Genomic DNA, 24,651 nt, shown 5'->3' with positions numbered 1-24,651 from the left:
TAGATTAAATTCAGTGTGTGATACTACAGATGAGAGATCAGGCCTTGGTATAACTCAGTGGTTGATCGCACGCCCAGCTAAGAACATTTTAGTTTATTTTTGCCTCTAAAAATCAGTCGAACCTCCTCTTGTGCATTCTTCAAGGCTTTTGTGCCTACAACAAAGCTGTAGAGTCCCTGAAGTGGGTCATCTGCCTGCTGAGCACATCTGAGGACTACATTTCCCAATCTCCCTTGCACCTATGTGCTTCATGTGACTCACTGCTGGCCAATGACAGGGAGGAATGCTAATGAAGGCATCACAGTAATACATCTGTGTTTACTGTCTTCAGACCTTCCTGCCTCCTCTGTCTGCCCTCTGGGTTGGTAAAACCACACAGTGAGAGGATCCTGGAGCTGGAGGACAGGGTTTGATCTACATGGAATTGGAGCATGAGAAGAAAACACACTTGTTCTGGTCAAACCTCTAAGATTTGGGGCATTATTTGTTACTGCGGCAAAGCATAGTCAACTCTCACAGACTTTTATAAAAATCACTGCCTTTTGTGGCGGGGGGAGGGGGGGCACAGGGATTGGACCCAGAGACCCTTAACCACTGAGCCACATCCCTGGCCCTTATTTGTTTGTTTGAAACAGGGTCTCACTAAGTTGCTCCCAACTTGCCATCCTCTGGCCTCAGCCTCCCAAGTGGCTGGGATCACAGGCGGGTGTGGCCGCACCCAGCTCACTGTCATTTCCTTCTGAAAGAAGCAGTGAGTCTAACCATGTTCTTGGAACCTCAGGAAACCAGGAACTGAGGAAGGGAGATGAGGCTCCCTTCAGGCGGGGCCATGGCAGGTGACCCTGTGGGAGCAGCCAGAGGCAGAGCACTGGACAGTGAGCCCCTGCTGCACAGATGAACCCCAGCAGCAGAGAACCCTCGCTGGTTCCCCGATTTCCACAAATCCTGGCCCCGGAGTCCCAGAGGCCGCCTTCTACCTGGTACTGAGAAGGCACTGGGAGCCACCCATTTTACCACATCCTGAGGCCAGTTCTGGGGAAAAGTAGTGCCCACCTCACTCACAGACCACCAGGCTCTTCTCGGTAAGTCTCTCCCACCCCTCTCAGCCCCTTTGCGTCACCCCTCGGTTCCCTCATCTACACCCTCCTGAGGCCAGGGCTGCGGCTTTGGGAGGCCAAGTAGCTGGGGCGTGGGGGTGTGGCTTAGAGGCCAGGGGTGTCCCCCACAGGAGAGGGCCACAGCCCAGCCTGGGACGCGTTCCTGCCTCTGAGCCTGTTTCCTCATCGGCATGGCAAAGGCCGCGAGGGCACCTGAGCCCCCCGAGGGGCCGGGGGTGCCCTGCCCGCTGCCCCTGCCCAGCACCAGGTCCAGAACGGAAATTCTACTCGGCCTCTTTTTTGCTTTTTAATTAAACAAGATTGGGAAGGAGCCTGGGGACAGCTGAGGACGACCCACGGCCCAGGCCCTGCCGGCCGCGGCCTCTTCACGCAGGGCCGCTCAGACTTGAGAAATGGGTTTTGAGCTCTCGAAACAGAAACTCTGCTTTGTTCTGTGGAGCCACATTAAAAATTCAAGTTGTGGGGAGCGGGAGACGGGGAGCCCCCGCCTCTGCAGACTGCGGGAGGGTTCTGGCCCCAGAGGCGCTCAGCGGGACGCCTGGAGGGGACCTGCCCAGGGGAGGACTGGGGACCCTCTGCCGGCTGCCCTCCTCGGGCTTCCTTTGTCACCCTCGTGCAGACTTGTTTATTTTTTTGCTTACTTCCTTTTCCCATCTGGAAAGCAGGAAAGGGCTAAGAGGGCAGGACCGCCATGCTCCAGGGTTCCATCCCAGCACTGCAGAAAATGATTGATAGACAGATAAATAAATAAATAAATAAGACATCTCTCTCCAGCTCGGACCACAGGCTCTTACCGCTGCGGTGGCCGAGGCATGCGTGTTCCCTGATTCAGAGCTTCCCTTCTATGGGTCTCAGTTTACTCAAATGGGGGTTACAGAACTACCCACCTGGCTCGGTCATTTTGAGGATTAATGAAAAATAATTCGCGTTCAAGCGAGTCCTGGTACAGTGGTGTCTACAGTCGTTATTCGCTGAGTAGGGAGTTGTGGGGTGCAGGCAGTGCAGTCACCCGCCCCCACCGTGCAAATGAAAAATAAAATTCTAAGATTCAGTTCCTAAGATCCAAAGAGCTTCTCACTCCTTAGAAACTCCCAGTGGAGCCGGCAAGGGGACAAAGGTCTGCACTAAGTGAGTTATAAAAACAACTCCAAGCCAGGGACTGCAGAGCTGCCCCCCACCCACCCACTCCTTGCACACACCCACCCAGGCTGCCTAGGATTAACCCCGGCCTGCCCAGCCTGTGCAGCTTCAGGAAGGATTTGGAGAAAGGAGAAGAGGGAGGGAAGTTTCCTGTTTTGTGTGCCACTAATCCAGTGCTCCTTCTAGTCACCTGATGCGCAAAGCACCTCCTGGAGGAGGGTGACAATAGACCCAAGGGAGGCAATGCACAAGACCCAGGGATGACACCCATCAGGGGCTGACATCCCCTCTCCTGGCCCCCTGCCCCACTCTCTGTTAGACCACCCAGATGTCCAAAGCACTGAGCAGCTCCTCCATCCTCCACTCCAGCAAACTTGCCATAAAGACTCCGGCTAAGCCCTTGGCAGACATCACTAATCAATTGGGGCACCTGTTAGATCCCAGAGCTCCTGGCAGATGCTACCAGTTGATCAGACCTGGCCCAGAAGATAAAAAGGCTCCCCAGCCCAACGCTGGGCAGTGAGACATGTGTGGCATCTCCCTGTAGCTTGGCCAGCCCTCAGCCCATGAATGAATGAGGGAATGAGTGAGCAAATGTATGCCCAACAATGCCAGGAGCCCAGAGACCTAGACCAAGCGGTATCTGCAGTCTACGCAACTCCATCTACGAGTTCAGAATCACACATGAACCCACCTGGGCCAGTGTCAGGGTGTGGTCCTGCAGGACTGGGGGAAAGGGCTGCCCTGGATCTGGAACCAGCCTTGCTCCCGGTGCCCACCGGCCACAGGCCTTCCTGAGATGCAGCCCAGAGCTCCCACATCCAAGACCCAATGGCCTCCCTGCCTCAGAAGGGACGCAACAGTTGACCCTGTGCTGGCCAAAGCCCAGGTGTCAGTCCTCCCACAGCAATTCACACTCAACCCAAGAGACAGGACATTGGGGCAGTTAGAGGCTGAACTGGGAAGCAGGACATCTGAATTCCAGTTCTAGCTCCTGGCCAGTTCTCTAAGGTCTCTGGACCTCAGTTTACCCATCTGGAAATTGGGGAGAGGGAAGCCTGGACTCTAGGACCCTTCTAACACTAGCAATGCCTTCTGCGCAGTTGTGTTCATTGATCCACTTATTCCACAAGCATTTATTGAGTACCTACTGTGTACTGGGCCCTTTGCTAAGCCCCTTGCTGATCTCTGCCAGAAGGCCCTCCCCCTCCTTGGTCTCCAGGTCTTGGCTCCCCACAGGAAGCTTCCTGGGCCAGCTCTGGGGTCCCTCCCACCCCCTCCAGGCTCCAGGCAGTGCTTCTAATCAGGCTTATCACTCCACATTGTTCATCTATCTATCCTGTCTGTTTCCCTGAGAACTGTGACTTTCCATCTTGTTCCCTCACCCATTTCCAGGGACTCCAGAGGAGGGTTCTGGAAACATTTCCCTGGAGAACAAACACATGAATGCATGTGTGAAGCCCAGGTCTCTCCCCCTCCTCCCAATACGAAGCCCCCAGTTCAGCGCTTTGCTTCTGCTCCTGTCCCCAAACCAGTCCCTGGGAGCCACTGGGCGAAACCCAACCTTCCCAGCCACACCACGGCCCCAAGCCTGGGTGACCAGAAGGTGGCCACAGGTATCTGTGCACTTGAAAGATCTCCTGGCTCTGAGGTGGGGCTGACACCCCCTGGGGCTTGACCAGAGCCCAGGTCCCCAGCAGTCCCCGCGCCCTGCTCCCTGCTGTCCCAGCAGACACTTGGTAAATACTGGGCCATTAATTAACTTCCTCCGGGAGCAGTGACTCAGGCCAGACCTCCCCAGCTCCAGGGGGAAAGGTGAGCACCCCAAACTTGTGCAGGTGCCCAAACAAAAAGGCCAGCCCTTCATCTCGAAAAGCCTCATCACCCCCTTGACAGGGTACAGATGGATTGCTGCGCCCCAGTGTGTGCACAAGACCCCCCCAGCGGCGCCCTCCATGAACCACGGTGCACACAAACAGGGGAGCGACTCGCCCAGCCAATGAGCACTTGTGGTTCCTGCGGGGAGCCCTAGCCGCACCCTCCCAGCCCCCCACGCAGCCCACTGTCCTATTGGCTCCTTTGGTGGGCTGCGAGAGCTCCCCTGCCCAGGCCACCCCAAAAAAGATCAAGAGGTTTTATCAAGCTAGACAACGGCTTAGCCCTCCCTGCTGGCCACCTCTGGATTCCTTGGGAGAGGCCACGGGAAGAGCAGGGCAGACTGACCACTTCTCAGCGGGCCCAGGGAATGCAAGGCCCTAAGGAGCTCCAAACTTGCTTCATGACAGTGGATGGATCAGAGATTAGGAAGTACCAAGAGGAGTTGCCCAAGTGAGGAGCCTGGCCCCCTGCCCACTATCCACTCCCACCCCACCCCACCCCGTCCTCTAGGTGCACCTGCAGAGTCAGGTTGTGGGGTACAGCTCAAGAATGGATGACAGAGGACTGAGCTCAGGCTGACTCTTGCTTCTGTGGGGCTCTGGCAGGCCTGGCCTCACAGCAGGTGGTTGGGGGCCAACAATCAAGGGCACATTCACCAAGAGCTGAGCCCAGAGAACCGGGCTCAGCTCCACTCACAACAGAAGCTGACTTTCAGGAACCTGCTGACATGGGTTCAAATCCTAACAACTCCAACTAAAACTGTCTTACTGTTCCCAGTAAATACTGGGCAAGAAAAGAGTGAAGGCCACACTACCTCCCGGGCCCCAGGCTTGTCTGTGGCAGGCCCATGTCCCTGGCTGGAAGTCGGACAAAAGTTACAGATTCACTCCACATGCTGGTGACATCTCAAAGGTGAACTTCAAACATAAATAAATGAAGCCTTTGTGTGTCTTTGAAATGGGATTTAAAGAAATATAGGGCAGTGTAGTTTTATTCTTACAGGTATCACCACGTGAGCAGGTTCCCCAGCCCTGGGTGTCCCTGTCACCAGATCACCACTCCGAAGTAAATAAAATGTGCTTGCTCAGCAATTCCCCTATAAGTTAATCCTGGCTTCCCTGGGAATGGCAGAGAGAGGTGCTACTGGTCCCTGGGGTCTTGGACCAGTTTGAGAATGACCTCAGAAGGCATGGGAAGGACAGGGCACTGCGCCCAGAGCCCCGCAGTCTTGGGCAAATTCCTTACATTGTCAGTGTCCAAGTTTCCTCATCTGAAAAATGGGCAAACACCCTGACTTCTTTTTTTCCACTCTTGACACCTGGCACTGAGAATGTGCTGGAGAATTGTTTGAAGAAACAAACTGTGAGAATTCTTAGGTTTAAAAGGAGACCCCGAGACTGCAGGATGGGCTGGCTGGGTCTCTTGACTCTCACCTAGGGACAAAGAATGTACTGAGGAAGGTCCAAGGAACAAAGAGATTCAGAAGAACCCCAAGTAGGATGTGAAACAACAGGAAGTGGCCTCCCCTACCCCAGCCCCAACCTCTCTCAGGACAGGTCCTTCTTATCTCTCCTGGTCTCTGAGGACCCAGTTCACCCACTTCTGGACCCCTGCTCAGGTAAGGAGAGAGCCTCAGGAGCTGCCGTGCAGCCCGGATCTGGCACCAGTCACCCCACTGCCCCTCAGGCCTAGAGCCGCCAGAACCCGCTGCCCTGTCCCTCTCTTCTCTGTCGCTGACCCCAGCTGGGAGATGGTGGACCATGGATAGCTCAGGATATGAAGGAAAACAGTCCCCAAAACTTGTCATGAGCTCCTCTGCCTTGGGGACACATGAGGGTCTGGAGCTCAGGGTCCTGGTCCCTGTCTTAGCTCTGTCCCCAGGAACTGGGTGCCTCCCAAGTCATTTCACACCTCCAACCTCAGGCCCCTCCTCAACAATAAAGGCCTTTCTGGAAAGGGCCTGCTCCGTAGAAGGCACATAAGAATTGTCCCTATTGTCATTAGTTAGACCAGAAGAGAAGCGGTATAGAACTGGTGGTTAGGAAGCTCAGGGTCCTCTCAGAACCTGGGCCCTCGGCCGCAGGCAGGTCCTCAGCTCCCTGGGCGGGCCTGGGTGCTTCTCCATCCGAGATCAAACTTCACCATCCTTGGGTTTCCGAGGTGGCTGGGCATTGCGCGAGCATTCCCAAAGCCCTGGGCCCAAAGAGTCAGGAAGTCATTCTCTGCGGTGAAAGATACCTCCAAACCTCTCTCCCTCGAGGGGCCCCCAGTATCAAGCAGCGGCCCCACAAGCCTCTTGCAGAGACCTTGGCTTCCCCTGGTCACCCGGGGGCGGGCAGGTGAAAAAGAGAAGGCGCCCAGTGCCGGTCAGTTGGGGAGCCGCGCGCACCTGCCGCAGGTGAGGCCCAACCGTGCGGAAGGAGGAGGAGCCATGGTCGCTGCACTCAGATAGATGAACGACCCCCAGCACCAGAAAGCTAGGCTGAAGGAAGCTGCGGGCTCCTGCGTGGCCGTGGCCGCTGCGAAGCGACGCATGTTGCAGACCGCAACCCCGGCGGCTCCGAGTCCCGCGCGGTGCGGCGGCCCCAGGAGAACATTCGAGGCAGCGGCGGCGTTGGAGGCCCGGGGTCCGTTCGGTATTTGAATAGCACAAAGGAACCGCCTTGGTCTTATTGGCCAGCCGAGTGGCCCCGGGGCGGGCAGCGCCTGTCACTCGGGAGGCTCTGAGCACTTCTATTGGCTCATCAGGTGTGAGGCGGGGCTCGGGTGCTCAGCTAAATAGCTGGGGCCGGGGCCGGCAGAGGCTCATTGCTTTGGCGCCGTCTGGGGAGCGCGAGCCCGCGGGTGGCGCGCAGCGCATGGTGGTGGCTCCTTTCGGAGCGCAGCCGACCCGCTGACCTGGGCTCCGTTCCCCTGCCCGGCGCGCCCGGGCGACCTTCTTGAGACAGAAACAGCAGCAGCATTAGCAGCAGCGGCGGCAGCTGCTTTGCCGCCGCCGTCTCCACGGGAGCATGGAGTGCGCCCTGGACGCCCAGAGCCTAATCAGCATCTCCCTGCGCAAGATCCACAGCTCCCGGACCCAGCGCGGCGGCATCAAGCTGCACAAGAACCTCCTGGTGTCCTACGTGCTCCGCAACGCGCGCCAGCTCTACCTGAGCGAGCGCTACGCCGAGCTTTACCGGCGCCAGCAGCAGCAGCAGCAGCAACAGCAGCAGCCGCCCCACCACCAGCACCAGCACCTCGCGTACGCAGCGCCGGGCATGCCGGCCAGCGCGGCCGACTTCGGCTCGCTCCAACTTGGCGGCGGCGGGGACGCGGAGGCGCGTGAGCCGGTCGCCCGGCACCAGCTGCACCAGCTCCACCAGCTCCACCAGCTGCACCTCCAGCAGCAGCTGCACCAGCACCAGCACCCAGCGCCCAGGGGCTGCGCGGCGGCGGCGGCCGGGGCGCCCGCGGGCGGCGCGGGGGCGCTCTCGGAGCTGCCCGGGTGCGCGGCGCTCCAGCCGCCGCACGGCGCGCCCCACCGCGGGCAGCCCTTGGAGCCGCTGCAGCCGGGTCCTGCGCCGCTGCCGCTACCGCCGCCTGCGCCCGCCGCCCTCTGCCCGCGGGACCCTCGCGCCTCAGCCGCCTGCTCTGCGTCCTCCGCGCCCCCGGGGGCGGCCCCTCCGGCCGCCGCCGCCGCCGCCTCCCCACCAGCCTCTCCGGCCCCCGCCTCTTCCCCTGGCTTCTACCGGGGCGCGTACCCGGCCCCCTCGGACTTCGGCGTGCACTGCAGTAGCCAGACCACCGTGCTGGACCTGGACACTCACGTGGTGACCACGGTGGAAAACGGCTACTTGCACCAGGACTGCTGCGCCTCCGCCCACTGCCCCTGCTGTGGCCAGGGCGCTCCGGGACCGGGCCTGGCGTCCGCCGCGGGCTGCAAGCGCAAGTATTACCCTGGCCAGGAGGAAGAGGACGACGACGAGGAGGACGCGGGCGACCTGGGGGCCGAGCCCCCCGGGGTCGCTGCGTTCGCCCCCTGCAAGCGCCCCCGCTTCGAGGACTTCTGTCCGGACTCGTCCCCGGACGCGTCCAACATCTCAAACTTGATCTCCATCTTTGGCTCGGGCTTCTCCGGGCTGGTGAGCCGACAGCCGGACTCCTCCGAGCAGCCGCCGCCGCTCAACGGGCAGCTGTGCGCCAAGCAGGCGCTCGCTAGTCTCGGCGCCTGGACTCGAGCCATTGTCGCCTTCTAGGGACCCCGGAGGGCACGGGGACCCGGGGGCCCCGCGGGGCTGGGGCCAGACAAAGACTCGGCCAAGGGGCGAGAGGAGGGAGCGAGCGGGCGCCTGGCCACTCGGGGCTGAGCTGGGGGCGACCAGGGGGAGGCAGCTGATGTTTTATAAATTGTAAAATAAAAAAAAAAGAAATCTAAATTCTTGGACTTTATTTTTGCAGAGAGAAAAGCGCCTATTTAAGTATGCTTTGTGTTTCTCCTACTCTTTTTCCCCCTTCTTTTTATTGTAGTGATTGCAGTGGTGTTTAGCAAGGAGCCTGCCACGTGAGGGAGGGCTGCTGCCCGGAGGAGGTGCCGGGCAGCCGGGGGCGAGGCAGGGCGCCCGGGCCGCAGGGGCGCGCCGGGGTTGCGGCGCAGGAAGGTGCGGAGCCGGGGACGCTGATTCCAATCAGTTGTCAGACCCGGGAAGCCCGACGTTCCGCTCTCCTGAGTTCCTCCGTGGCGTGAGGAAAGGGTCTTGTGAAATCCTGAGCAAAAAACAAAGGCAAATTCAATCTCCAAAAGGGACGTTTGGGTCACATTTCCTCTCTGGGGGCGGCCTCCAAAGTTCTCAAAATGAGAAGGCAGAAATGAAAACACTTCAACTTTTTTTTTTTCTTTTCTTCCCGGGGCGGGTGTCTTGAGCCCCTCCTCTCCCCGCCCCTCTGGCTCTGTTCTTCTCCCCTCCTCCACCCGTCTCCTGGACTCGGGGGTGGCGCCGGACACCCCAACACTCTTGAACACTGTTTGGGGAAGGGGTGGGGGGCGAGCACGGCGGACTACATTTCCCATCATGCCCAGCATTGCGGTCCTCACTAAACAAAAAAGGAAGTCGATTTCTTCACCTGGATCCCGGGCGGCCCCAGGGGAGGGAGGGGCCGGGACCGCCGACTGCGTTGGAGACTTTTCACTAAGTTCCTGGTCAGCTGTGGTGTTTGTGTGTGTGCTGCTAAGTTGCACTGTCCTGGTTCAGTCTTAGGTTGCATTTCATGAAACCAGCATTGTTCGAGCCTGTGAGAACCCTGTCTTGTGTCTTCAGCTCGATAGATTTTGTTTAATTTAAAATCCTTTTGTTGTAAAAAGGTGGGGTTCTTCTGCAGCCCCTCTGGTTCTCTGCCATCAGCATCATGCGGACTCCAAAACAAGTCGCCAACCCTCCCTTTCTCGGCCCTTCTCCCTCGTCCTTCTGTATTTTTGTGCATACTGAATTGTATATCACCGGATAAAACTGTTCAGATTATTTGTTTAAATTTATAATCTTAATAAAAAGTCGACTGTAGAGTATGGTGGTGCCTTGTTTTCGTATGGGCCTGGGGTCAGCAGGGAGGATAGAGGGAGGTGGGAAACACACACACACACACACACACACACACACACACAGGCAAACCCCAGCTCTCCAGGGCCTGGGCGGGCGGGATCTGCCCACATCCGCAGGGCTGGGGGTGGGAGCGGGAAGGGGGAGAGGAGTGGTGTTATTGGGGGAATGAAGCCGGTGCCGCGCGCCTCCTGCCCACCCCCTCGCCCGCGGGTCCTGTCCCCGATGGGAACCGGCCGCCCCGAGGTCTTCTGCAGGAAACCTAGCCAGCCTCCAGCCGGTCCCCTGCGTAGCCACGGGTGAAGGGCCTAGTCGGCCTCAAGTCTGAGCTTTCCGCAGTGGAGGGACGCCGAGGGGCTTCTGGGCCACCCACAATCCCCACCCCGCGCCTCCGCCCGCACGTCCGCATGTCTCGGCTGCAACTTGGGAAGTTTTTTTCCTTTTCTTTTTTCCTTTTTTTTTTTTTTTTTAAGTTGAGTTTGTTATCACTGCTCGGTGCCACTTGGTGGTGTGCTGGCGGCGTCTCCCTCCCTCCTCGCGCCCCTCCCCTCTCCTTCTCCTCTCCTTTCCTCCCGCCTCTCTTCCCTCCCCAGTGGATGGAGGCAGGAAGGCTCCAGGCGCGCGCTCCCCTCTGACCACCTACGGAATGACCTCAGAGTGGGAGAATGTGCCAAGGCCCGGAGGAAGCTCGCGTTCTCCCCACTGGAACCAAATTCACATCTGGAACCGCGGCTCAGGCCTGGGGGCTCGCGGGGTGGTTCCAGCTTTGCAAAGAGGGGATAGGCAAGAAAGACCAGGACGGGGCGGGGGGGCGGGTGGTAATAAGCAAAGCAGCAGCCTGCTTGCTGTTTGATAGTGCCTCTGTCGGTGTCTCCCCAAAGCCCTCGCTGGCTCGCCCCCGCGCTCCCCTTTCCTGCACAAGCCTCCCAGCCACCGGCAGGACGGCTCGCGCCCCCCACCCAGCCTTCACGCCTCCCGCAGCGAGAGGAGGGGCTGCTGCCAAGACAGCCCAGCCCAGACTCCGAGAGGCGAACACAATCCAGTCTCGGGGGAAGGCTCGGCTCTGGATCCCGGGGTCGATCGAGGCGAAGTTCTCGGGGACACTCTCTAGAACGCAGGGGGCAGTGAAGGTCCGTGACACGGGTGGAGGGAAAGAGGGAGGCTCTGGAGGCGTGAGTTACTGGGAGGAAAGGCACCTTCACACACACACACACACACACACACACACACACACCCCAGGGCTGTTTCCTCGGCCTCCCACGGGAGGAGTCTGAAGCTGCTGAGGAGGGGGAACAGTGCGTCTTCACCCCTCCCCATTTTCCCCCTGCAAGTCCAAGGAAATAGCTGTTGGATGCACGATTTTGATTCAATCCACCAAGCCAGTTGCCAGAGCTCCCCCTAGCGCCGCTTCGAGGGCGCTGCAGCGGTTGCGGATGGGAGTGGGCGAGGCACAGCCGGGGGCGGCGGGGCTGCTGGGGGTTGCTCCGCGCTGCACCCGGGCGCCGCACAGCTTCTTCACCCAGCCCGGGCGAAAGCCGGGGCCGGAAGCCGCTTCTGTTCCCACTCCAGGTCCGCGATGAGAAGGGCACGTGGTCGGTCGCCTTTGTTGAGAGCGCGGTGCTGGGCACAGAAAGCCGTGCGGCTTGGGAACTCCGCACCGGCCCTGGGATCCCTATGGCAAAGAAGTGTCAGTGATGGGATGCGACACAGGAGCCTTGAAATCCGCAGAACACCAGATTAGGGTGCTCCTGCCAACCACCTCCCCACCAGGTTTTTTGAGCTTCAGCTTAAACACGCTGGGCACATTGGATCTAGGGAAACCTGAAGCTGGGTGTGGAGTGCTGCGAGCCCCCCAAGAGAGGTGTTCTCCCCTTTTATCTTCCTAGAGCCCAGGGACCTTGGGTAGTCACCCAAAGGGTTAATGCCCTGAACATAATGCGTGACCCAAAACAAGCCCCTTGGCAACCTACCAGCGCGCTAAGACATTCCACACAAGCAGCGCTCTGCACAGCCCTGATACTGTGCTGGGCTCCGCACCCACAGCTGGAGCTGGCCGAGCGCACTGTCTCCAACACACCATGCTCCAAGCATTCTCCTCACCCACTCGAGACCCCTAGGGCCGCCGGCACAGCATGCAACATGCGAGCCTTGAACATCCAGAGAGACTAAAGCTCCCAAGCATAGCACACAGAAACACTGGCTCTGGGAGGGGCTGAGCATGGATGGTGCTGTCAGGCCGTGGCATCCTCTGAAAGTGCTGGGCTCAGGCAGACAGAAAACCCAGAAATCCAACCAGGTCCACAGACAAGCCCTTCTTCCTCCAGCAAAGAGACCAGCTGGACCCCACGAGAGCCCGCAGGCAGGACTTGGAGTGCTGCTGGGGAGCTGGGGGATTGGAAGAGGCTGGAGGCTCCCGGGAATGTGGAGGGGGAGCTTCCAGAGAAGCCCCTTGTTCTCTCAGGTTGACCAGCTCCCCCTCCACGCTTTCCAGCTCCTAGGACACCACAGGGCCTGCTGCCCTTGATTCATGGTTCAGGGCTCAGTCTAAACTGCACTCCCAGCAACGCGGAGCTGCTGGGATGACAGCCCAGTGCCTTGAAATACTGCAGGCTGCCTCCAGAGAAGCCAGGGGCTGGGGATGCCCTAGGATCCCAGAATGGCCACTGGCACTGAGACCTGAGCCTTGGGTGTGTGTGTGTGTGTGTGTGTGTGTGCTTGTGTCCCTCTGGCACAGTGCAGACACACCAGGAGCTGTGTCTTGGACACATTTACAGAGTGTCGGCTTGGTGCCCAGCCCATGCAATACACTAACTGTCCACCATGAACAGTGACTAAGAGCAGCAAGTGCCTCTGCATGCATTAGTTCATTTAATTTACCCCGTGACCCTCGGAGGTAGTTAGCATCCATATTTTAGAAATAAGAGAATTTGCCCAAGATCACACCACTAAGAGCCCAGCCTCTACCTGGTGGGGCTCACAGTCTAGTCGGGAAGAATCTGAAACCTTATGGTACAAGCTGGCAAATGGCCCTGATGTTATTTAAATGGTCATTTTGAGAATTGCCAGCTGAGCCTAGGCTAGATTCTGGGATCTGGTCATGCCTGAACTAGCAGGTTGAGAGCAGTGCAGCACCCCTTAATGTTTCAGGCTCCAAATTCCAGGGACAAGGGATAGAGAGACACAGGGCAGTGGTGTCTGTACGCTGCCCCATGCCCATTTCTGTGTCCATCAAGACTCCCGTGTGGAAGGGGACAGCAGCGTGACTGGCATGAGCCTAGGCAAAAGGGGGGAATTTCTTGGCTCATGCATTAAACCGTACAATGGGCAGGTGTGCACCTGGCTTCAGGCACAGCTGGATCCAGGCACAAATCTTCTGGAGAATGCTCTCTCTCAGTCTCCTGTGACTTTCTTCTCTGAACTTGAGCTCCCCACTCTTCCTGCAGACCAGCTTCTCTATATAGCCGTGGGAAGCAGCTCTGGCCTCCTACCTCACAATTTACCGCCCAAGAGAGACTGTTTTCTTCCCCAATTGCTAACTCAGAAAATCCGAGAAAAAAGACTGTGTCCCAAACCTAGGTCCCATCCCAAACCTATGACCAGGCTGAGGGGCAGTTGGCTCACCCTCTCAGAAAAGAATGGTACCAGGTGACAGAGCAGGGATGTCCTCCAGAAGCTGCAAGCCAAGGACTTGGGGAGACAGAGGGCTGCCTCAGGCCCTGAACGGTGCCGCAGCTCTGGAAGGAAGCTTCTCCTTGCTCCACACCTGGACACCTGCTGCCTCCAGGTTTGCCACCCAGGGGAAGGCGGGTGAAGCCCCCAGGGCAGGGGACTAAGTTTTCCAGCAGGCTCACCACAGGGATCTCAGCAGGAGCCACCCTCAGGGGACTTAGAGCAGGGGACATCCATGGAGGTCAGAGTGGAAGAATGTGGCTGGTACCTCATAGGTGGCTCCTCTGGGGACTTTCAGATGGACCTGGGATAGGCTTTGAGGGGAAGCCAGGCACCAGCCAGCAGGGTGGAGGGGACAGGGCCATACAAGCCAACATGGCCACCTTTAATCCCCAGCTGGTTGGGACCTGGGGACCTCTGGGGTCAGGTAACACCATCTATTTACATGTTCAGATGAAAAAGACTCACAGTGTTGGAATGGCATTCCTCGGTGGTGTGATTCGAGATGACTATCCTGCACCGGCTCTCTGGTCACTGTGGTTTATTCCAGGGGCTGGGCCTTGCACGTGCCAGGCAAGTGCTCTGACATTGAACTACACCCCAGCCCTGCATCCTGTTCTTGTTAAAAGAAGTGGCAGACAAAAACACAGGCCTGGGCTGGGGTGTAGCTGGTGGCCAGGGGCTCGCCCAGCATGTGTGAGGCCTGTTTGATCCTCAGCATATTAAAACCCATCCTCACACAAAGCAACAAGACAAAGCACCAGCCCTTCTCCAAGGGCTGTGGCAGGGCCTTCTGGAGGGAGCCTGCTCATCCTTACGGCTGACCAACGTCCCAGCTCCACAGTCCTACCCATCAATCATCGCAGGGCAGTTTGCTTAGAGCTGCTAGATTACCTGGCGAGGTGGTGCAGAAGAGGTAAATGTGCCAGGGAGATCTTTTCAGCAGCTTGGGCAGAAGCTAAAAAGGAAGACGTGAAACTCCATAGAACAGCCATGAACCAGGCAGCCAGAGACCGAAGGCAGGTTCCGGCTCAGCCGAAGACTCACCTAGTGACCTGAGATGAGTCACCCCCTGAGCAAGCCCACATTCTCTCCTCTGTAAAGCTGCATGAGAGGAGAGGTAAGGCCCTGAATCAACTTGGATGCTTTGGAACTCAGAAATGCAACCATGGCTTCCAGCCTTCTAATGACCTGAGCCTTTTCGTCCAAGCAGATTAAGTGCCGATTGAATACCAAATTCTGCAGCTACCTTCAAGCACGGACATCTGCCTCCCACTCATGCATTCAATAAACACTCATTCATTCAAATATGTCTTGCATGCTTAAACATGTCCAGCATTGTGCTGGGCATAAAGGACACAGACACACAAAGGGCTCTGACCTCATGGAGTTTACACTCTAGTAAGGGAGGCAGACAGTAACCAAGTAAACCAGCTGGGCATGGTGGCCCATGTCTGTGATCTCAGGGACTTAGGAGGCTGAGGGAGGAGGATCACAAGTTCAAGGCCAGCTGGGGCAACTTAGTGGGACCCTGTTTCAAAATTTAAACAACAACAACAAAATTTTTTTAAAAGTACATTTTAAAAGAGGTTCAATGTAGTTCAATGATAGATCACTTGCCTAGCATGTTTGCAGCCCTGGATTTGATCCCCAGTACTTAAAAAAAAAAAAAAGTGAACCAAGGAACAATTAGAAAAGTGATACAGAAAAATAAAATCAGGGCCAGGGGAGGGGGTGGGATAACTTTGGATTTGGTGATTATAGTAGCTGGCATTTTAGCTGAGACCTAAATGAGTCAGTATGGAACAGGTCATGCTGCAGTAACAAATTAATCCTTATTCTCAGAGAATTAATTCAACAATGAATTCTTTTCTTTTTCTTTGTACAGTGCTGGGGATTGAACCTAGGCCCTTGCGTGTGTTAGGCAAGTGCTCTACCCTGGAGCTACCCCCTCAAAGATTCATTTCTTGACTATGCAAAGTCCATGCTCTGGCCTTCCATGCAGTGACTCAGCAATTCTGGCTGCTCCTATCTCAACACCACCTTCGTGGTAGAGAGTGAGAGCTAGGTCCTGCAAGGGCTCTTTATGGCCTCGGTCTGAAAATGATTCTCCTCACTTACACTCGCAGCTCATTGGCCCCTGCCTAGCTGCAAGGGGACTGGGAGGAAGGCTGAAGTGCATGTCAATGAGCACCCGAGACCTCTATCACACCAGTAGAACAAACAGCAACCAAAGCACCTTCCCGGCAGAAGGAAGAGGGGGGGCAGAGACAGGACAGAGAGGAAGGCAGGGATGGGTCCAGCCCTGTCACTGTGGGAGGTGTTTCCTAAGCACAGAGGGTGAGCATTCAACTGGGGCCCTGGACAGACAGGGATTTGGGTCCCAGCTTCCCCCCAGGACCACAGCGAGGGGCTGTGGGATTGAGGTTTCTGAGACTCGGTCTCCTGGGAGAGCGCTGGGTGACTCAGTGGTGGCCTGGGAAGGGGCCTGAGCAGCCTGACGCCCAACACGCTCTCAAGAGGCGGCGGCAGCTGGAGGCGGCTCCGGCTCTTCCTTCCTTTCCCAGGTTGGGGGAGGGAGGTGCCGAGGGGCAGGGTGGGGACAAGGCAGCTGCCCCGACCAGTTTTCCTGGTTGTGCCTGGCAGGCTGAGGCTGCAGACCAGCCAACCGGAGCGATGTTGCTAGTCCCAGTGGGCTGAGCCCCATGGACAGCCTCTCCAAGGGACCCTCAGCAAAGAGGGAGGAGGAAAGTGTCCCAGGCAGAGCAAGGTGGAGAAGGTGTGCCTTTCTCCAAGTGGCTCAACAGCAGGTGAATGGTTGGGGACAGCAGGCCCCCCCCCACCCCAGTGCCTGTCCAAAGCCCCAGCTGGTGGTCCAGACTCAGCCTCCCAGCCACACCCACCGAGCCTGGACGTTCTCTGCCACGTTCTAGGTGACTGACTGCAGCTCCTTCTTCCCCCAGTACTAAGGATTGAGTCGAGGGTGCTCTACCACTGAGCTACTGCACCTCCTTTGTCATTTTCATTTTGATTTTGACGCGGGGTCTCATTAAGTTGCCCAAGCTGGCCTTGAACTTGCCATCCTCCAGCCTCAGCCTCCAGGCTAGCTGGGATTATAGATAGGTGTGCGCCATGGCAACCAGCTCCTGCCAATAAGTTCTGCAAATAAGGACAGGCCCGAGAGCTCCTGCCTGTGCAGTGAGCTTCCAAGGGCAGATGGCACACAGTTAAGTGCCCCCAATAATAAGAGCTGTAAGGAGGGTCACAAGTTCAAGGCCAGCCTGGGCAACCTGGTAAAACCTAACTCAAAAAAAAATTTTTTTTTAAAGAGGCTGGAAATGTACCTCAGTGGTACAGTGCCCCTGGGTTCAATCCTCAGTTATTTACTTAAAAAAATAATAATAATAACTGCCGCAGTCTGGCTGGGCACAAAATAACCGGGAGGTCACGAGCCACTTGTAGGTTCAAAACAGGAACTACTTTATTCCCCAAACCACGCGAACTCAACGGGAACTCCGTGAGAACTCAAAAGTAGCGGGCACCCAAGGCAGCAGGAGCCGCCCCTTCTGGCAAAATGCCAGGCACCATCTTGACCTGGCCGTGGCTCTCAACAAATAACAACTTGGGTACGGTGGTGCACGCCTGTAATCCCAGCGGCTCGGGAGGATGAGGCAGGAAGATCACAAGTTCAAAGCCAGCCTCAGCAAAAGCGAGGCACTAAGCAACTCAGCGAGACCCTGTCTCTAAATAAAATACAAAATAGGGCTCGGGATGGGGCTCAGTGGTCGAGTGCCCAAGTTCAATCTCTGGTAGCCCCCCGCCAAAATAACCTGGGTGTGGTGGTGCACACCCGTAATCCCAGTGACTCAGGAAACTGAGGCAGAAGGATCACAAATTTGAGAATAGCCCTGACAACTTAATGAGATGCTGTCTCAATATAAAAAATAAAATAAAAAGGGCTGAGGGTGTAGCTCAGTGGTAGAGTGCCCCTGGGTTCAATCCCTAATACCAAAAAGTTAAAAATAAATTAATAAAAAGGCTAGTCCCCAGCAAGGTGTCTGGGAGTCTTCAGGGCCTGGCTGTGCCGGACAGTCAGCGTTTACTCAGTACTTGCTAAACAATGTCGTTCAGTGGCCCAATGAGTGAACAGGTGGATGAATGGACTATTGGTCCATTCCAGGGAGTGGCCTAAGCCCTTTCCCACCCCCAGGCGCTCCCAGCCCCAATCTCCAGATGCTTCTTAAAGACCCCCAGGTCCTTCTTGCTCTCCATTCACTCTCCAGCCCCCAGGTACCCCAGCCCCTATACACACACCCCTCCTTTGACACCCACATCAACCAGCCTGGGGAGTGAAACTGGAAAGACTGGGGAATAAAGCTTTCCTTTGTTTGAGAAAAAATCTGGGCCTAAGATAAAGCCCATGGCCTGAGGCCAGAAGGAGCCACGTGGGGAGGGGCGCCCAGACCTCTGAGTGAAGTACAGTCCAGTGTCTGGACGGCACCAAGGTACTTTAAGTCAAGGGAGGAACCTGGGTCTGGAACCCAGGCCTGGCTCTGTACTCTGCAGGACCCTATGGTCAGGCCTCAGACACTCTGCGGTTTCCGCCCCAGGGGTCTGGTCGTGAGCTGGAAGCTGGGAGATCCCTGGTGTGTTGGTTTGGGCACAGCACATGCTGTGGCAGGGCTGGTGTGCTGTCTCCCGGCACCTCCCGGTTCTCCCTGGCCTCTTCCTAGGTTTTCTGTGGCATGCACAAGACCTGCCAGGACCAGTGCAGTCACACCAGATCCCGAATCCGGATGTCCCCATCTTGGGGTTTAATGCTCTGCAGTTGCTGTGTTGAAATACACAACCATATCTTTGAATTTGTGTTTTAAGTCTGGGACGTTAGGAGCATGATCCAGGGGCTTTGAGTTTCAGCTCCCGTGGTCCTGTCTCCTGTTACCTCCACCTCCTTGGGGCAAATGCTTGCCCCTGGCATCCTGGCCCGCTTACCTGCCCTCCCAGCGTTGGCCAGGGCCTGGGCACAAGCACAGAGAGGGCTTGGGCTCAAGCAAATGTTCCCAGCAGCTTTCAGGGTATGGTAGCAGCTGTCACCGCCCTGGGTTGACCACATCACAGCTGACCTGGCAAGCAACCAGAGACGGTACCTAGGTGTGGGGAGAGCTTCTCCCCTCCCCTGTCCAAGTACTGACATCCTTGGGGGCTATTTCTCTGCAAGCTAGAAGGGAGGCCTGAGACAAGGGGGCAGTGCTGGAGCTCAAGACCTCAGCCTGGAGGTGGAGGGCCTGAGCAGCAGGTGTCAGGCCCAGGGACAGGGCATGTCCTCTGGCTGGCACAGCAGGGGTGAAAGGCGCTGGAAGGGTACATGCTTCCTGGTGGCAACCTTCTCCAGAGGGGAGAAGAGTCCCTTGTGCTGGGAGAGTCCTCTCCTCCTGCTGTGGCTACCTGCCCGAGCCTGGCTTCTGGTCAGCTCAAGGGACCCTCCAAGACAAGCCACGAAATATTAAATATTTATTTTTTACTTATAGGTGGACACAATATATTTTATACTTATGTGGTGCTGAGGATCGAACCCAGTGCCTCATGCATGTTAGGCGAGCGCTCTGCCTCTGAGCCACAATCCCAGCCTCTCATTTTGATGATTCTGCAGATGAATTCATATATGTGTATATATATGTACATACATATATTACAAAAATATCCATCCAACCATATATGGATGGATATTTATATATTAAATGTTTATTTATTTTATAAAAAATAGTTTATTGCATGAAATTTAAGGAATTCCCAAGCACTCTTATATTCATAAAAAAACAACATGCTTTTTAAAGTTACAATCTGTTACACACAGTGACACCTTTCCTGGGAACAGCCCCAAACTAATGACTCCTTTTACCTGCACATGAATTTAATTGATATTCATATTTATTTAAACCAAACTGCACTATATAAAAATGAGTGGCAAAATTCATGCTAGCAATTTCTTTTATTTACTTATTTATTTAGGTACTGGGGATTGAATCCAGAGGTACTTAACCACTGCCCACACTTGTTGTTTAGGGCCTTGCTAAACTACTGAGGCTGACTTTGAATTTGCCATCCTCCTGCCTCAGCCTCCCTTATAGGCGTGCACCACTGCGACCGGCTTCATGCTAGTAACTCAACTTTTTAATTTTTCCTTACTTAGAATGACATAAATAGAAAATTTAAAACACCAGGACAAGCTGAGAGAGAGACTATGGAAGTGTCATTCTTCCTTACTTTTTAGCAAGGGGCCCTGAAATTTCATTTTGCAGTGCACCCCATGGATCATGTACCTGGCCCAGCCATGGCCATGCCCAGGAAAACACCTCCCCAGCTCACCAGCCCTGGCAGAAGGGGCAGCTTCCCAACAGCTTCAACAGGAAGTACCAGGCATAATAATCATTGGCACAATCAGGGTCACATGCCCTCCCCAGAGCCAATCACAGTGGGCAGGGAGATGAGGGCTCTCTGAATGGCCAGGTCTGGGCATGTGACCATCCCTAAGCGTAGGGTGCCTGATTAGCTCCACCTCTTCCCCTTCTAGTGGGTTCTTTTAGGAGGGATCCTGTGCCCAGAGGGAAGGGAGCAGCAAGTTACAAACTTCCACTGTGCTCCCTCCACACACTTAGTTTGAAACAAAAAAGAAAGCAAAAAACCCAAAGCGCACGGCCGGGCAGGAGAGAGCTCGTGAGCTCCTCTCTGCTGCTCCATGGGCCCAGGCTCCTTTGCAGGGCCCTCCTCTTCCTTCGGAGCTGGGAATACCCAGGGCTCGGCACGACTGTTTTCCCTCCCTGCCCGCTCCCCTGGGCCCCTCAATCCTCTGACAGCGCTGTCCAGCCAGGGTGTCTCTCCAAACGCCATCGTGGGGGTCCCAGGCCCACCTGACCTCTGCTCTTGAGCCACTGGCCTCTCAGAGCTCACCTGTCTGAGACCAAACCCGAGAGCCACCATCTCTCCCACAGCCCAGCAAGCTGTTCAGGCCAGAACTTTTGACTCCTCATTTCTCACGCCCAAATCCAGCTCATCGCAAATCCATCGGTCTGCTCTCCTTTCGGGGTCACCACCCGCCTACTTTCAGGGCTGCTCTCCGCCTTGCCCGACCCCCGCAGGGGCCCTCACTAGCCGAGGTCTTGCTCAAGCGCCAACCCTCTTCCTTCTTGCCATTCTCTGGCATTCGGAAGTGTTTAGGTTGGATGGTGGCCCCTCCCGCTGATGCGCACCGAGGGCTCTCCCAGGCCCCTCTGAGCCGCTCCAGCAGCCCTGCCTCTCCGGCCTCACTCCGCGACCTCCAGCCATGGCCTCTAGCATTCCCCGCTGCATCAAGGCTGTTCCCGCATCAAGGCCTCGGCACTTGCTCTTCCCCTGCTGGGAATTTCCTCTCGGTTCTTTCCGTGGTTAACTCTGGAGCCCACTGGATCTGTTCACTTGTCTCCAAGCCACACCCCTCTGTCACGCTCATCCTGTTTTTTCACAAATGTCCTCACTGCTGATGCGTTGGGTGCATTGCTCCTTCATCCCACCAGCAGATCCCCTCAGTTCCCAGCTCTGGCCCAGCACCTGCAGAGTACAAGTTGTGCACATAGGAGGTGCTGCGCAAACTTTTGTTGAAGGAGCCTGCTCCTGTGGGTTGGGATGAGCTCTGGCCCAAACCAAAAATGGTCCAGGGGGAGACAAGGAGGCCAGACTTTCCCCGGAGAGACATGGGTGCCAGGACTGGGGCCTGGACTCTTCCTGCTGTGCCAGGAGCCACCTCTATGTTGCTGAAGCACTGCCAGTTCAGCCCACCCAAGGCCAAGGTCATTGGTCTGCCCTGTCTCCATCAAGGGTGCTGCCCATGCTGGGGAGGCTCAGAGCGGGGGACGTGGGACTTTGTCCTGCATGGTGGCTCTCCAGAGGAGCTCCTGCAGCACAGCGGGGAGAGGGGTAACGTGACACCCAGAGTCAACGAGCTGCTAGATGATAATATCTCAGCCTGGGGCTCAGGTGGTCTTAGGTGAAGGACCAGCAGGTGCAAAGGCCCTGGAACAGCAATAAGTTTGACCTCTTGGAGGACCACAGAGAGCAGAGTGACACAGGCACAGGGAGAGGAGGGAGTAGAAGGAGCCCTGGGGGCCAAATCTTGTAGCAGAGTCTCTGTATTTGGAGGGGCTCCTTGAGGGATCTGAAGGGAATCACCTGCCGCCGCTCAGGCAGACTCTCGGGATGGTGGGCAGTCAGGGGAACAGCGAGAATGCTGCAGCTAGCGAACCAGTGACAGCTGACAGTGGCTGAGACCGAGCTGGCCATGGTGCAGATACGGGACAAGTGGACAGACCTGGTGTAGCCCAGGAGGGAGACCAGCAGAACCTTCCCAGGGGTGTAAAACAAATTAAGGGCAGTGCCCTGGTTTGGGACCCAATGCCTGTCCACTGAGATGGGCTGCCTGGGCCTAGGGAGACCAGGAGCCCACTTGGCCATAATCAGTTCCCACTACTGCTGAAAAGTCTTCCTCCTGCCCAGCCAGAAGTGCCATGTCATGGTGGCCCTTAGGACCTGCCTGGTGTCAGACAAACCAGGACGAGCTGGAGGCCCTGGACAGCCACCAAGATCCCCAAGCTCCACCTTTGTCATCCCTAAACAAGGCATGATGCCACTCTCCGGCTTGTTGTGGGGACTCCATGAGGGGGCAAGGGAGCATGCCCCGTAGGCAGCACGCCGAGATGCGTGCCGTCAGAACTGCGCCACTGTCACTGTCCTGCCTCTTCACTCTTTGTGCAAGATGGCACCTGCCATCTGGAAAGAAGCTGGGCTGGGTGCCCCAGCCAGGGCCAGGATCTCAGCAGGAGGGGGGCTTCCAGCCACAGGAATGGGTGCAGCACAAGACAGCCTCAGCCTGAGCCCCAGGGAGAGGCCAACCTGAGCCTCAGTTTCCTCTTCTGTGGAAGAGGATGAGGTGAGACAGGCTTTCAGGCACTTGGCTCCTGGCCCAGTGTGCAGGTGGGACACATAGAACAACGACTCCCAGGATCTGCAGAAACCCCAGGGGTCAGGAAACCTGTGGCCAACGAGGACATACTGGCCAGAAACTGGCATCGAGTGGGGTATGAAGCACTCCCGAAAGAGCTGGGCCTGGGGTCCACAGCCAGCAAGGGGGCAGGCACTCTTGGCTCCAGATGTTGTGACACCGCAGAGCCCCACAGGGTCCTCGTGGCTGGGGGCTCTGTTCCTGCTGCAGGGAGGCCTCTCACCCTACCTTATAGTGTCACAGTTCTTGCACGCTTTTGTGTCCCTCTGACCCTCTCAAGAGAAGGACAGCATCCGCCTCCTCCTTCACCCTTGGCTCGCACTCAGGGACTGCACCCAGGATGGAGGTGAGACTGTTACAGGGCTGTGCTCATTTGGTGGCTCGGGTTTGAGCAGCGCTCGTCAATGAAGTCCTGACCCCTCTGTGCCGCCACCACCCGCCCACCTCCTGGGCCTGCGGAATTTAAATGAGATTGTGCCGGCAGGGCCCTGGTACTCAGTGGCTTGTACAGCCAACCCGGAGGCCATGTTTACTTACCCCATGCACAAGTGAGGACACCGGGGTGGGAGGTTATAATGGGTCAAGGTCACACAGCAGCAAGTCCAACAGCCAAATCCAGAACTCAGACATGCCCTGACCACCACAGGCCCCCTTGCAGAGGCTACCAACTTGCACTGGAAGGGTTGGTGGATCCCATAGCCAGGACATAGTCGCCATAATGTCCATAGGCAGAGGTCTGCGCAGCCGGTCCACCTGGACCCCCAGCCTGCAGTCCCGCTGGGGCTGCTCTCCAGGCACCTGGAGAGGCGCAGTCCCTGCTGTGCCTGCTTTTCAGGTGTCCCTTTTGAAAAGCCCCATTCTAGTCTCAAGCAAATAAGAGTAAGGGGTTTGTCCACACAGAGGCCCTCCCGAGTCAGCAAAGGTCCGGCTAGAGAGGGGGCTGCAGAGGGAGAGCACTGAGACCAGAAGTGGGTGTGGTGGCTGCCCACAGGAGGGAAGTGCTTGGGCAGCTCCAGTGGCACGTGGGGCACTGCAGAGTCTGCTTCATGACATGCTTCCGGATTGTCATCCCCATGTGCAGAGAAGTGACCAGGGCTCCGAGAGGGTGGAGCCCAGGCCATGGTCACACAGGGCTGATTCTTGTCCCAGGCACTCTGGTGCAGGGAAGAGACTGGCTCAAGCTCGACGGCCAGGGCGCTGCCCCTCTCTGGGGCTCAGGGAAATGCTCAGCAGAACCACAGCATCAAGAAAATGGAACTGCCACTGCCACCACGCCCAATCCAGCCACAGGTGGAGAAAAGAGCACCTCAACTTGGAGACAGAGTTCTGTACCCAAGCCATGTCTGTCAGGGTCCCAGGAGCAGCAGTTGGGCCCCAAAGTTCACTTCCAGGCCAGGGAGGCTGCAGATGCCCATCAGGAAACTGCTAGCCCTCCCCTCTCCCCGGTTCAAAGGCCCTGGAGGTACCCACTGCCTCTCTTGCAGGCCAATCAGATGGACTCTCAAACCCTGTCCCCCCAGCTCCCCTAGCCTGCTCCTTCCAAGGGTCTCTGGGCCAAACTACCTGCTGAGAAGTCACTGCCCCTTCCTTTACCTGAGGTCCCTAAGCACTGCTTCCATGTCCCTCCACCTGCCTGAAGGGACCAGCCCCCTCCTTCCCCTAGAGGTGCACAACTCCCAGGTACACTTTAGAAGAAAATATTTTTAATTAGTTTCCTTTTTTCCCCTTAGTACAAGAGTAACATGAACATTGTGGAAAGATCTGAAAATCAAATAAGAAACAAAAAGTGAAGTTAATACCCAAATGCCTTTCCTCTTTTGTTCACAATGTTCAACGTCTTCATGACCTTCTGTGGAAACAGGAAAACCCAGTAGGATTTCCCAGAACTCTCACAGCCCCACCACCCAGAAATGAGCACATTCTCAGTTTCACCCAATAGATGGGCAAACAGACGCAGAAACATCTAGAATGTGGGTCTGTTTTTCACTAAAACAGGCTGCACTTCACCCACCATCCTTGCAGCTGCTCCCCGTTGAACCAGGGATCGTTTGCACCTTTCCAGAAAGAAAGAACACAAACAAGCCCCCTGATGGTCCACTGTATGACTGCCCCACCGGCCTCGGACCACCCCAACCACTGGACAACAGAGCTGTTTCCCAGAGGCCGCTGCAGCCAGCCTCTGGCCCTGGCCTCCCTACTGCTCCTCTGCAGCCGTGTCCTTCCCCTTCTCTGCTGTCCTAAC

General features: G+C 56.6%; 2 protein-coding genes and 1 long non-coding RNA gene across 4 annotated transcripts; 1 reads left to right on the top strand and 2 right to left on the bottom strand.

Moving 5' to 3' along the window:
- Positions 1-1,390: 1,390 nt before the first annotated feature.
- LOC124097512 (uncharacterized) lies at positions 1,391-2,277 on the bottom strand. Its single transcript, XR_006853254.2, has 2 exons — positions 2,006-2,277; positions 1,391-1,833 (listed from the first exon to the last, which is right to left on the bottom strand). It is a non-coding gene; the product is annotated as an uncharacterized LOC124097512 (long non-coding RNA).
- A 4,658-nt stretch (positions 2,278-6,935) lies between these two features.
- Positions 6,936-9,673, top strand: Ier5l (immediate early response 5 like). Its single transcript, XM_046451942.2, has one exon. It carries the CDS (start codon positions 7,148-7,150, stop codon positions 8,372-8,374), a length of 1,227 nt encoding a protein of 408 aa, XP_046307898.1. The 5' UTR covers positions 6,936-7,147; the 3' UTR covers positions 8,375-9,673.
- A 534-nt stretch (positions 9,674-10,207) lies between these two features.
- LOC131424448 (uncharacterized) lies at positions 10,208-23,981 on the bottom strand. Of its 2 annotated transcripts, none has more exons than XM_058581835.1 (2): positions 22,947-23,981; positions 10,208-11,381 (listed from the first exon to the last, which is right to left on the bottom strand). In XM_058581835.1, exons 1-2 carry the CDS (start codon positions 23,528-23,530, stop codon positions 11,225-11,227), a joined length of 741 nt encoding a protein of 246 aa, XP_058437818.1. In that variant the 5' UTR covers positions 23,531-23,981; the 3' UTR covers positions 10,208-11,224. The 2 variants fall into 2 exon arrangements, 1 of the variants encoding a protein (XP_058437818.1); XR_009227458.1 differs by lacking the exon at positions 10,208-11,381 and adding an exon at positions 18,536-20,962.
- Positions 23,982-24,651: the final 670 nt, after the last annotated feature.

The sequence above is a fragment of the Marmota monax genome, unplaced genomic scaffold (assembly GCF_021218885.2).
Source record: "Marmota monax isolate L192 unplaced genomic scaffold, Marmota_monax_Labrador192_F-V1.1 WCK01_AAM20220418_F8-fsc00020, whole genome shotgun sequence".
Lineage (NCBI taxonomy): Eukaryota > Metazoa > Chordata > Mammalia > Rodentia > Sciuridae > Marmota > Marmota monax.
Note: the sequence above shows the minus strand (reverse complement) of the source record. Positions and strands in the feature narration are given on the sequence as shown.